The sequence below is a fragment of the Podarcis bocagei genome, assembly GCF_964188305.1.
Source record: "Podarcis bocagei genome assembly, chromosome: 6".
Lineage (NCBI taxonomy): Eukaryota > Metazoa > Chordata > Lepidosauria > Squamata > Lacertidae > Podarcis > Podarcis bocagei.
Window position 1 is genome coordinate 41,899,018 of NC_138130.1, and position 14,052 is coordinate 41,913,069.

Sequence of the window (14,052 nt, forward strand, 5' to 3'; positions counted from 1 at the left end):
CTCTATGACAGATTTCCAGTTAAAACTGCAGTAGTTGAGATATCCCATTTGCTTTGCTATAGTACCTCTGGTCCTCTGTGTAGGACAGGGATGGGGAACCTGTGGCCATACAGATGTTTGCTGGACTCCAGGGGCCTATCAGCCCCAGCTCCTACAGCCAGTGGTTGGAGATGATAGGAAGTACAGTCCAACATCTGGAGGACCACAGGTTCCCCATTCTTGGTGCAAGAGAATAATCATATTCAACCTATTACAAAATGTGTTGATCTCATATGCATGGTGTGAAATGTGAACAGAATATATCTGAGTGTTTGTGCTGAAGAAGTTATTTTGCCTCTGGCATTTAAGGATGTACAAAAGGTTGTAGTCAGTTTCGCACTGATACACATTATTTAATTTCATGGACCCACGTCTGAGCAAATGCAGATTGCCATACAGTAGTGATGCTCACCCAAATGCCTATGGCAGTGTCCTTTCTAAATGGCTAAATGATGCACGAAGTCTTGAGGTAGAGTGAAGTGAGCAATCGGGTCACTAAGGGAGAGGTTCAAGGGAGGGAGGGTGGAGAAGAAGGTTTTTAAAACTGATCCTGGTGTTTTAAACCATTTATTGCATCAGGCAGCCTGTGCTTGGAAGAAATTCCTGAAGGTAGCTCGTTACTGCTTTTGTCAGATAAGTCATTGTCCCATAAGCCCCGCTTGGGGCACTGTCATAGAAGAAGCAGCAGATCCCCGTGGCTAGGTCTTGTTCCAACATGACATCAGTTGCTCCAAGAGATTTCTGGAAAATACGAGGATGGGGGGAAGCAAATGTTTAAACTTGTATAGTGCAAATTGGGGTGGGGTTCTCTACTTATTTTTAAGTAGGCCTGAGACAGTGGTGGAGCAGGGAGTTTCTCAGTCAGCAGCTGCAAGCAGGCAGCTTTGGGCTGCTAATATCAGCTGGGTGACTATCCAGACAAACATTCCCTATGGGGTCCCTTCCAATTCTATGATTCTATGTGCTTGCACAGTGCTGATGGAGGGAACCCTGCACCTACTTTTTACTCCTAGTACTTAATGTTGACTTTCTGCTGCTCTTTTGTCTGAACTGTATTTTAATTATTATTTTTACATTGCTTAAATTCTATTAGAGATTGTTGTTTCCATTATTATCTTTTATGGGTTTTATCTGTGTTGTTTTAATTTGTGTAAGCTGCCTTGAGCCCCCATCAGGGGAAAAGGTGGGATATACACAACAGCAACTGATTGCTGCTCCACACCAGTGAAATGGTATGTGACTTTCTACTGCAAGGATACCCAGTGTTGTACCCTCCAGATGTTGCAGCTATTACTCCTATCTACAGTAGCTAGTGGGGCCAATGATCAGGCAATATGGGAATTGCAGTCCTAGCCCCCTCCCCCACCTGGCAAAGGCTCCACATTGGCTACCCCTCTTCTACTGGGCACATTCTTGCTTGGCCCCAGTGTTCGAAACCCCCATCGTTCTAGGTGCATTTTGCAATAGGGAAATTCATTAGCGCCAGCAGTTTCAGAGCTCAGGGCGCAGTACTGCACCTAAGATTTCAGATTAAAACTGCAGAATGGAAGGAAAAGAGGACCTTTTTCTGCCTCCCCACTTCCAGCTACTCTCTGAAGACTGGAGAAAAGACCCTCTTAAGAATATTAGAGGGGTGAGTAGGGGAAGGACTACTAGACCATGTGAAAAATGAACATAATTATTTTAGCTGCAGTTCATCCATTTTCAGCTTTGTATTCTTGTTATTAAGAAAAAGCATGCCTAGACCTTCTGTTGTTATGCCCATAACCTAGGTTTAAGGTGCCATTTAGTTCTTAGTTTTCATATCTCAGTTTCTAACACTGCTTGGCCCTCCAACCACCTGCCTGCTATTGCATATGTTTCCAACTCTTCACAGTCACTTGGAACTGTGTTGAGGATTTGTTGCTTGCCTTTTTAGAAGAAAATCCGCCATGCATACCTGTTCCTGAAGAAAGAGGTCATTTGCTATGTGCACTATCCGGTCCACATGAATGATGCCTCCAATGCTGTTCACCTCTACTTCAGATAACAGGGTAAGTACAAGAATGGCCTCCACCAGCAGTTGCCTATATTCAGGCTGGGGTACATGGTTCAGCACCGACTCCACGTGGACAGCGAACTTGATCTCACAAGCTGTCATCTTGAAGAGAAAAAAGGGAAACAAAAACAAAGAAGCATAAGGGGTACTGTATTCCAAGTTGGGCACATAACTTTAAACTTTTTGAAGGCAGTGAGACCTCTTTCAATCCAAGCTATTAAACAAACAGCTGTGGTGCAGGAGACTTCTGTAAAAACAAATCAGTTGACAGATGTCACCGTCTCCTATGTACATCCTGATGAAGCGTCCAAGCTTTTAGGTACTGTAGTTTATCCACCCACAGCACCTTAAACCCACACTCCACGCAGGCAGCAAGCTAAGGATGCCTTTCAGTGAGGTACGTGGCTTTTGTCCAGCTGTTAGAGGAAGTGTGTATATGCATCTGTTGTCGGAAAAGGTGTTCTAAGAGGATATGGCGATTCATGGAGTGCAGATGCAGGTACAATTGGAGGCTTTGATGCAACCACATTCACAAGGGGAAACGTTACTGCCCTCTCCTGACTTTTGACAGGCTTTCGTAGGTTCAAGGCCACTCTAGGCTACGCTTGCATGCAGGGACCCAACGAGGCACAGAACCTTCCTGCAGTCCCAGGGTAAGGTGACAAGGCCCACAGGAAGACTGTTTTGCAGCTGCCGACTACACTGGAATGGTTCAGCATAGCTGTCTCAAATTACCACAACAGTGTGGGAAAGATGTACACAGTAACACCAGGTGTAAGTGGGCAGGTAGGCGAGCTGCAGATAATATAGACGTGGGAAAACACAAATATTTAAGAATAGTTCTGAAATGGCTTTGCTGGCCTTATGATTACAATCAGTTGCTAGCCTTATGCTGGAGGTAGGAATCGTAACACTACATCAAAACATAATACTGCAGAGAATTTTATTTTTTTAAGCCGCTTGCTACCAGTGATGTGGGAGATGCGATGCTCCCCAAAGAACCACCTCGTTATTGCAAGCACAAGCCGAGCAACCTAATTTGCACTGGCAAAAATGCTCAGATGTCACATGGAATCACTTAGCCTCAGGAGATCTGGCGCTTATTACTTTTGATTCCTGTTAAGCAACAAAATTGGATGTTGCCAAGTTCTGACAGGCCTGTTAAAAGGATTTGAGTTTTTATAAATCTCTCTTGATAGTGAAGATAATTTATCATCTCCCCATAAATTACATTACACAGACAGAAAAGATGCCAGAGCACATTCTCACTCCTAGCTGGTGCCCTCTCAAGAGGATGATTGGAGTGGAGGAGGTTAGTCAAAACGTGTGTACACTGAACTTTCAGTCTAGTGTTTGGGTGCTGGAAACTTGCAACAACTGTGGAGACTAGAGTACAAATCCCCCCACTACAGAGTCATGAGAAATTGAAGACCAAAGTACGAGATTGGCTCCATTATTATCAAATAATGGAGGTTTACAAACAAGACAGGAAAATTGGCTTCCAGGTGGAGAAATCAAAGTTAGAAACAGAATTGTTAGAGCCCAATGCTAAGAATTTGTCTAGAATGTATAACTTGTTGCTGAAATGGAATACACAAGATGAAACAGTTAAGTCAGCTATGATTAAGTGGGCACAGGACATAGGTCATAACATTATGTTTGCTGACTGGGAACAGTTGTGGACCACCGGTATAAAATTTACGGCATGTAATGCCTTAAAGGAAAATATTATGAAAATGATCTATAGGTGGTACATGACCCCAGTCAAGCTAGCAAAAATCTACCATTTGCCTGATAATAAGTGTTGGAAATGCAATGAAACTGAAGGTACTTTTTAATCACCTTTGGTGGACGTGCCCGAAGATTAAGGCTTTCTGGGAAATGATATATAATGAAATGAAAAAGGTGCTTAAATGTACTTTCCCTAAGAAACCAGAGGCCTTTCTCTTGGGCATTGTCGGCCAATTGGTGCCAAAGAAAGATAGAACTTTTTTTATGTACGCCACCACAGCAGCAAGAGTACTCATTGCAAAGCATTGGAAGACTCAAGATCTACCCACTCTGGAAGAATGGCGAATGAAGGTGATAGACTACATGGGACTGGCTGAAATGACTGGCAGAATCCGTGACCAGGGGAAAGAGATGGCGGAAGAAGACTGGAAGAAATTTAAAATTTATCTTAAGAAATATTGTAAAATTAATGAAAGCTAAAATGTCGAGGTTTTAGGGGGAAAAAGGGGTTTACAGCTGTAAAAGATTAAGTAAAAGAAAAGAATAAGGGATAAATCTGATAAAATTAAGTGTTAGGATTTGCTGAAATAATTTTGGAAACTGGGATGTAGAAAGGGGAGGTTTGGGGAAGTCGACGAAGTAAGGTTTATGAAAAAAAAGGATATGAAATTATACATGTTTGTTTGTTTGTTTGTTTATTTGTTTGTATGTGTCTATAAAATTTTTTGTAAAACCAATAAAATTTTTATATATATAAAAAAATAGAGTACAAATCCCCAGCCAGGATGCTCACTGGGTGACCATGGGTCAGTCATACACTCACACCCTAACTTCCTTTACAGGATTCTTGTGAGGATAAAATAGACAGGGGAAAGAATTAGATACTATAAGTAAGAACAAAAAAACCTGATTTTTGTTGGCTCAAGGCAAAAAACAAAATCACTCTCCCCTCCGCAACCAATAGATAAATCCAGGAATTTCCAGTCAATGCCACCAATTACAGTAATCAGCTCACACGTAAGAGCAATTTTCAGTATGATTTAAGTCCTCTTCTCACATTATGTTTGTGATATGGGAGCTTCTGCGATACAACTCCAGAACATATCATGAGACAGTCACAAGCATAACAACTTACTCAGACATTTATGGGAATATGTGGGAGAGTCTTCTCATGAGACTAAACCACCAGAGTGCTTTTCTAAGCCCAGTGTCATGAAGACAAACTCTAGCAGCGACCAACAGTCTATGACTGATACTTGTGAGTTGCCAACACAACAGCAACGAGACAACTCTTGTCTTCATAGGTTTGTGAGCTTCTCAGGATGATGTACAAGACTTTGCTTTCAGTAAGAAGAATGAGTACTGAAAGATGTGTCCTTTCCTGTAACTTTTGAGGATTGCCAACAAAACTTGTAGCTTCCTTGGTCCTTGGAGGAAGTGAAGGACTTGTGGAGATAATTATCTTCTGAGTAAGGTAAGGGGAAAACTTACCGGTACCTTAAAACTTTGGATTCCACTAAATAATAAGATGAAAATACTTGGCACCTACACAGGAAATGTTAACATTGTAACCCTGGATCTATCCTCAGCTGCACTGAGGATAGTACCAACATAAGATACCATATTATTGGGCATAGCTAAATTAAACTACAGCCAGAGATTATTCTTCCAAAACGGCTGCTACCAATGGAAGCTTCCAAAGTTGTCCTCCATCCGCCTGACCATAAACAGATCCTTCTAGGAAACACAAAGTTTAACTCTGATGAACTCAAGTTTGCAAAGGAGGCCTCAAAAACGAATCCAAAAGCTAATTCAAAGCATTTGCTGAAAGGACCTCAGAGTAAGTTGTCACTGTCTGGAAAATTACAAATGCAGAATTTAAGTCTAGCATAGGAGAATTCACTAAATGAATTTTGAACAGGACAGGATGGCCTGAAGGCTCTTGTCTCCTTGGTGTCAATTGAAAGCTTATCCTGTCAGTGATCGAGAGGATGCACCAATCGCAGAAATAACCACTGCCCTGGCACCACTGGTTTAATGCAAACATTAAAAAAATAAAATCCCCTGAACAGCCAGGTGGTTCTAATGCTCTGGAAGCCAATAACCCCATTTCCATCTTCCATGCAACAAAAACTGGAAAAATAGACCTTGCCTCTAAAATTAGAATGCCCCATTAAGCAGTAATTATGAGCACTTGGCAAGTACAGAGCTGATAACGCACTCGGTGCCTATTGCTAATAATAGATTCCTCCCCCCCCCCAGCCCCTTTCCATTGTACTCTGGAAACAACACATAGAGGGAACCAGTGCCAAAAGGGCTATTTGATACTATGCCACACAAAAAACAAGCTGTCGCTTTGAACAAGGACCCAGCGTTAGTTTTTGTTCTAAATACCCGCATGTAAGAAATCCTACTGTAACTGTCATTAATGTTTAAAAAGGCACTGTTTCCATCAGTTCCCTTTTACAAATTGCAACCCCTTCCGTGCTTTTCTGGAGTCTGCCTTGGTGAAGAGTGCAGGGGAAATTGGTGGAGATTGCTTCCCCTTCCCTTGTGAGAGTGGGTGCTTCAAGAATATCAAAAGCTGTTCTATGCAGCATTGGATATCCTCCATGATAAATTAGTCAACATTTGAGAAGATAAACATTTGCAGCGATGATCCCTCATATTGAACTCTGAAGACCAATTGTTTTTCAGGAATGGTAAAGGCCTGCAAGACAATGACCCTGGAACCCAAAGTAGGCAATAAAAGCTCTTCAAAATCAATGGGTATTAGCTGGATTCAAAGCAAGATTATTATTTTTCACCTTGCAAGGCAAGATGAAATGCAAAATGTTCTGTAATGTGAGCTGCAAACCCCTAGGAAGCTAATTAAGAAAAGAAATATGTTTGGTCACGATGTGCAAACGAAGGCTGCAACCTTAGGCATACGTATGTGGGAGTAAGAATTTCAAAGTAAACATGCAGGATTAGAATAGGATTGTAAGATATTTTTTATTCATAACACATCATTATTTTCTGCCCAAAGAAGAGTGTTATGTGACTCTATAAAAGGCTTGCATTTTCTAAAATTAGCCGAAATAAAAAGGCTCCGTCTCATTAAATCTACATTTAGTCCATCCATGGTTAAAGTCAATGACAACATGGATTATAATGGCTCAGATATGCCCTCTTCCTCTTGCCCCAACAGCTTCCTTCCAGTGTATCTCATTCTGGGCAACATAGACAGGAACGATTCCAAATGTTAATGTCTTCAAAGAAGTGGCATTATAGTTCAAAGCATACCTGGAACCGTATACATTTCTGACCTGTTCTCCTAATACAAGAAAAACATGATGGCTGGCTTTAAGGTAGAGATGTGAAAGCCTGGGGAAAAGTGTAAAATTTGGGGAAGAAAATGCGCCCCATTTTTACACACACACAGTTTTAAAAAGAAAAATAATGCAGGCATTTTAAAAAACCTCTCTCCCCCCCAATCTTACCACCCCACCCCCAGTCATCAATCTTTACTGTGAGTTAATTATTTGCACTCAGGAACATTTTATTTGCAATGTTGCACAACAGGCTAATATTGAACAGACATGGCTGAGCATAAGTACAATATTTAACCTTATATTGAACTAAGCTGCAACTCTTTGTACTAAGGAATTATGTTAAAACTTAAGAGCTTCTTCAAGTCTTACCTCTCTTGTCGTTGAAGAAGGAAGGACATAGCCATCAATGGAGAGACCGTGACACTGCAATGTATATGAACATTTCAATATTAAAACATGGTAAATAGTAAGAATTAAATGAATCAACATTTAAGGAAATTATGTGGATTTGTTGGAAGGTGGTTGGCTTTTAAACAAGTTCTTCCGGGAATTGTTTTTATGATATATGGCAGGTTTTAAAAATAAACAAACCAGCAACTGTAAAATTATTTCAGTACCTCTGCCAAAGAAAAGGTTATCATTCTATAGTAAGAACAGATGACGGTCTAATTATGCTACTCTCCAAAAAACATCCTTCACCAGCACGGAATTACTTGTGTGAGATCAAAATACAGGATAAATCTGGCTGCAAATTAGTCATGAATGTGGAACGCTTGCAGGGAATTCAGAGGTATGGATTCAGAAATGTAATTATGCTTATTCTGGTGCAGTGACTCAAGGACACGTGGAGCTTCACGTGTGACGTGTGATACAGAAGGCTAATAAACCCCTAACTAGCCACATTTTTGCTTTGGAAACAAAGTTTATCTGCTCCTTAGTGGCCCCATCAAATCTGTAATCAAAGGGTGATAAAAAGTGGACATTTGGTGAGAGTAACAAGCAACAAACAACAGAGGGATCTAGATGGAATTGTTGCTTCTAAGGGGAAATGAGGCAGCATATTGTCTTTTATGGTTCAAATTGTAAGCATAGAATAGTAGATTCAGTTGATTCTATTAAATAATCAAAGCAAGTTTATATTGAATTGAGCCTGGGCAGTTTAATTTCTAGGCAGAAAATGATTCATGTCGTTTCATTTGGTACACTATGGTGCCATTCCTGAAAAAGTTAACGTTTCTTTTTAGGCAAGCTTTGAATTGTAAGACACGTCAGCCCTGCTCATAGTCCTGTCTATGCTATGGAGTCTTTTCAATCACGATGTTTCATTGAGTTTTGAGTATTACTGGTGCTCTCTTTAATAGCATTATTGTATTCTGCTGCTTTTAGGGTTTTAATTCAGCTTTTAGTCATATTCTTACTTTTTATATTGGACAGTCTTCCCACCATGCTCTCCTTTCAGAAAGTCACCTCTGACTACTTTAACTACCAGTGCTCTGGAGAAACATGTTGGGCAATTTTGTTCTGTGAGTTCTGGGAGGATTTTTTAGCTACAAAAGGGGTCTCCCCCACCCCTTCTTTCCCCCATGCACCTCCTAAATCCCTTCTCCTAATGCTCAGGAGCAGATTTGGGGAGAATGCAGAGTGCATATGAGGAAGGAAGGTGAATTCTGCTGCACAAATGGAAATCCTTGCACTATAGGAACAAGTGTGTTGGTTTACCACTCACTGTTATTTCAGAATATTTGAACGGAACACCTATGAGCTAGAAATTCAATAACTGTTTCTAGATATAATCCAAAGCAACACAGTGTACTCTAAAAGTTAACCTAATCAAAGAATGCATGGCATTTCCCTCCCCCTTCTGTTGCTTCCAAAGGTACCTTTTGAAGGATCTTCCACACTTTAGGATAGAAACCCACGGGGACTCTGTTAATAGCACCATCCAGCCTCCTCCTGCGAAGCCACTGCCCTTGTCGGTCACCCCAACTGATACAGTGCCCACCAGACCCTGGCAAGGATGATGTACTAGTAGGAGACGATGGGCTACTGCATCTCTGAAAAAAAGGACAAAATTTCACCAAAAATGTCAGAAGCTCCATTTCAATCCCCACTGGAGAAAGACTGATTAAGGTAAAGGGTTGCAAGCTGCCCACCTGTTCTTCAGCAGGTTACTGCTTATTATACATAACAATTTCGCTATATATATTGGTGTGGGTAGCCAATCTCTACAATAAGAGAGCAGATTGTTTTCCAACAGAAGCAGCACAACCCTGTCTATGTTCTATCAGAAGAAAGACCCACCAAACTTTATTCAATGGATCTTACTGCCTAATGTATTCAAGATTAGAGCCTAGTTCATTTGCACAACTTCCAAAATTCTTTATTCCAGAGATGTCATAAATGTCTTAATGGGGTTCTTTCTGCCTTAGGGGATCCCAGTGAGCAAAGGTGATGGCGCTCCTTAACCTTGCATAGTAGAGGCAGTTGAGATGCCTGCAGTTTTCTCACAAGCTACACCAGCTGAAAAAGTCTCTTCTACACAAGTAGAAGCCATGAATCCAACGTGGATAACTGTGACAGTCATTTGTGAAATGTAGCTTACATAGCTATTCTCAACCAGAATGAAGATTGCATTGCATTGGTACCTCTTGCTTCCCCCCAGATTCTTTTCAAAGGCCAGCCAATTTGAAATCTATAAGCACCATGTGATAGATATCCGTCAGGAAAGTCAGATGTGTGTGTTTGTGTATAATGCTTTAAAACCATTTTATTGGTCTATTTCCATTAAATGTATGTTAAAGAAATTTCCCCCTTTGCTATATTAATGTTCATTTGCAATGCAGAGGTTCTGGATATTGAATGAGTCAGGCTGTAACCCATTCAGCAGAGCTGACATTAATCACACCATGGTTCAGTGGAAATGTCAATGCTTGGGCAATTAGTGTATCTGTACTGTGGTGGTTTTGTCACCTGTGTCCACAACGATAAGATCCCTTCCGCTAATAAATCACTGCAAATGACTTGTGGGTCCCGGCAGCTAGCCTGCAAAGTGTATAAAGCACCATAGTGTATAAACTGCAAAGTGTATAAAGTAGCATAGTTCTTCACACAGCCATTTAACAGGGGGAAGCAGGAGTGTTATAGTGTCAAAATAAATGGACCAGAGCACATTCTTAAGTGGCTTCCCTTAGCTCTAATAAGTCCTAAAAATGTGTTATCAATTTTTCTTCAAGGCTTCCTAACTAAAAATAGATTTGTTGGGGTAGGCTTCAGATAGCTTAAAAAGGTACTGGCGGGTTTCAATCACCAAATGATAAAGCAGAACCTGTATTGCTTGGTGATAGGAGTCTAAACTGACTCCTCACCTTCAGGCATCTCTGCTCCTCAACTGGATTGCCGTAAGCCACTGTTGTTCCTGGCTGTGCCTTAGTAGCTACTCTTGTCTCCTTCGGTATTAGGTGTGTTGGCCTATTCATTTTTTCCAGCCCTTTAGTCTTCCAGAGACACCCCTCAGGCTTTTCTTGAGATTGGTTCTTGCCTGAAAATGTGTCCTGTCAAGTCACTTTTGGGTGTGGAAGGAGTGTTGTGGAAAAATAGAGAAAAAATGTCTTCCTCTCCCGTAATATCAGAACTCAGGATTACCCGGTAAAATTAATAGATGGAAGATGCGGAACAGACCCAATAAGGTATTTGTTTGCACAGCACACAATTAACCATATGGAATCCGATGATATGGAATGTGGTGCTGAATGACCATAGACTTGGATAGCTTTTTAATAACGGATCAACAAAATGCCTGGACGACAGTTCCATCAATGGGCATTTGCCTTGATGGTTAAATGGTAAACACCAGGTTCAGGACCAAGAACGCCTCTGAATACCAGTTGCTGAGAGGCACATGGCAAAGAAGAGTTGCTGCCTTCATACTCTAATATGGGCTTCCCAGATGCAGCTGGCTACTCACTCAAAACAAGATGCTAGACTAGCCAGCCTCCTCATTGGATCCATCAGGACTTTTCTTATGCTCAGTATGGGATTCACAGTTACATTTCCCTTTTGCAACATCTACATTTAACTGCTTTAATTGGACATTTCATTCATAGGTTTACCAACACACTGGACACAAAGCTACAAACAAATGAATATACTGACAATGTAAGGACATGGAATAATTCTATAGGGTTGTATCCAACAGTGTCTTTCAGCTGACAGTAAGCTGACAGGAAAATTGCTGAAAATGGCTTGCTTTCCTGTTCTGCTGACAGAAGCATTGCCATCACCTAAGCAATGACGTTGGATACAACCCATAGTCTTTTAATAAAGCAATGTTTGTGGTTTGTGTGTGTGTGTGTGTATGTATATATGTACATATATATGTACAGTAGCACCTCGGCTTACGTTACCCTCAGGTAACATAAACTTCAGGTTGCGAAAGCGGCAAACCTGGAAGTGTTTCACTGCGTGAGCATGCACAGAAGTGGTCCCTCCGGTTGCAGAAACCTCAGGATGTGACTGGAGCTCTGGAACGGATCCCGTCTGCAACTGGAGGTACCACTGTATATATATGTAGACACACATACACAAAGCCACAATTTTAAATATAAAATACATGTTTATAAATTTTTGTATGCCTTATATTGTAAAAGACAACTGAAAAAAACAAGTTCTGTAATAAATGAGAGATAAAAGCGAAGTAAACTTAGACATGTTTCTGTCCCTACAAAGAGGAAGTGATTTTAAGTTACTGAATGATAGATTACCATAGACCTGGAAGAATGCATGCTGCTGGATGTGGAATGGCCCCCATAGAAGAACTACAAAATAAATGAAAAACAAAGGGGGGGAGATGAGTAAAAACAACACCACGTGGAAAACAAATAAAATGATATAGGTATGAGCAGCAAGCTGTAAATGTCCCCATGCTCTCATGTGTTGAAATCTGCAATGAAGGTCATTGCTGTAACTTTTCTGGCATCAAAGAAAACAAGGATAATTTGCACCAGTCCCCAATCTGTGCCTAAATAAGAAACCATCTAGACAGTAGTTTGGGGAAGTGTCAGATTTTGCACCCAGTGTTGTTACTTGAAATGCTGACCTTCAGATAGCAGCAACAATGAAGTAAGAGGAGCTTTTCAAATACATGAAGCATGTTTGAGCTATTGTTAAGGTTACATTTCCTATGCAATGAGAGCCATTGCATCAGCCCCATTCCATGCAGCTGCATGCAAGCAAGATGCCAAACAAGCTAAGCAATGGAAAGCAAAACAACCAATACATCATCTTAGTATCAAGAACAATGTTTCTGAACTGCTTTCCTTAATCATGATGTCTTGGTTTAGCTTTGAAATTGACCAAATGGTCAAAAATGCAGGAGAATATATTCTAGCTTTTGAGTATTAAATCAGGTAGAACTCTGAAACTATGGTGGTGTGCTCCTGTTCAGGGTTCCAGCCAGACAGCTATGCCCTTTCCCACGATACTCCATTCCATTCCTCGTCTATTTTCCATTTAACTTACACACACAGAGTCAATAGTCTGTGCCCACATAGCATGCTCACAACTGTTTGAGATGGCTCCCCCACACACTTAAGATTTTTTTCCATAAACCTTTGTGTTTTCCCCAAGCCTGCTGATTCCTCCCTCTTGTATTTGGATGGTACCATTTTGGCTATATAAAGATCCACACTTAACAGAATGGGGCACAAAATGACTCCATCTGTCAAGGTGGCATTTACAAGATCATGTGTACACACCACGCTTCATTTTACAGTCTCCATTTTGGTAGCCATGAGTTGGAAAACCCAGGAGGTGCTTTCTTGTCCCCGGCCCTTCTCCAGAATTCAGCAAATGCTTTTCAGCATGCATTTCAAACAGCCACAGGCAGTGGCAATTTCCCCTTATGTTTCAAGAACAAGGCTTAGTTAAAGTTAGGATGTCCTCTCTACCTTTGTGGCCTATGTCCACTTTGCCAGGATGCTGAGTGCAACTGCAGCAACACCTGAATAGTCCAGTGGCCAAAATGCTGAGCTTTGATGTGGGGGGAAGCCCCCGTTCAAATCCCCACTGAGCTACAAAGGCCACCAGATGACCTTTCACTTAAGGTGGCTCACAGGGGCATTGTGGCACTAAAACACTGCTCTGAGTCCCTTGGAGGAAAGACAAGAACCAAATCAAATAAATAGCCACAGCTTAATCTATGGCTCAGCTGCCTGCCCTATGAAGAAGACAATGGAGGATTTGTTGCTAGGCAAACATATGCTAAGCTAAGCCCTTAAAAATATCCAGAGACACAAGTCATTTGGGTTTAGAGAAATGCCAGGATGAAGGGCTGTTGGGTACTTCTAGGTTGGTGCGTAGCCTTAAACAGCTTAACAAGAATCCATGTTGGTATTCAATCCCTTATGTGATTAAAACACTCAAATATATTTTAGATTATTCTGGGATTCTGCACCATTCGCTACATCTTTAAAAGAGGAGACAATGCAATACATAAAATAAATTTGCTGTTAGGTTTCTAAGCCTAGCTATCTATATGAATATACCCAAATTTAATGAGTTTTGAATGTTTCTATATTTACAACCACACCCCTCTGAGAAATTTTGTAGTGCAATGCATCTTTTATGACATCGTATTAATACTGACCTCTAGTGGGCAGTTGAATATACAAAAAGAAGCACACATAATTTGCGCCCTGAAAGCAATGAGCTGAGGGTATAGAGTTGCAAAGGCATAACAGTTTCAGAGCAAAGTCAATTTAACACACAGGCTTTCTATATAATCCTATAAAATGCTTCAAGGCTTGGCTGGGGCAAATCTAAGATATAGCAATGTCTAAGTGAATAAAACATGCCTTACAGCACAATCTTGCATATGTTTAGGCTCTGCCACTAGCACAGTGATGGAGCACATGCACAGTCTCATGTTCAAGT

The 14,052-nt window shown here is 41.0% G+C and overlaps 1 protein-coding gene across 3 annotated transcripts in view; it reads right to left on the reverse strand.

Annotated features, from left to right (window-relative positions):
• Positions 1-587: 587 nt before the first annotated feature.
• Positions 588-14,052, reverse strand: part of PHKA2 (phosphorylase kinase regulatory subunit alpha 2) — a 53,469-nt gene continuing 40,004 nt past the window's right edge. For 2 of the 3 annotated variants that reach the window (XM_081199409.1, XM_081199408.1), the window contains 5 exons: positions 11,883-11,936; positions 9,003-9,176; positions 7,492-7,545; positions 1,979-2,179; positions 588-780 (listed from right to left, as the gene is read on the reverse strand). In XM_081199409.1, the coding sequence (XP_081055535.1) occupies positions 607-780; positions 1,979-2,179; positions 7,492-7,545; positions 9,003-9,176; positions 11,883-11,936 (657 nt within the window). In that variant the 3' untranslated portion in view covers positions 588-606. The remainder of the gene's footprint in view (positions 781-1,978; positions 2,180-7,491; positions 7,546-9,002; positions 9,177-11,882; positions 11,937-14,052) is intronic. The other variant, XM_081199410.1, reaches the window with a different exon arrangement.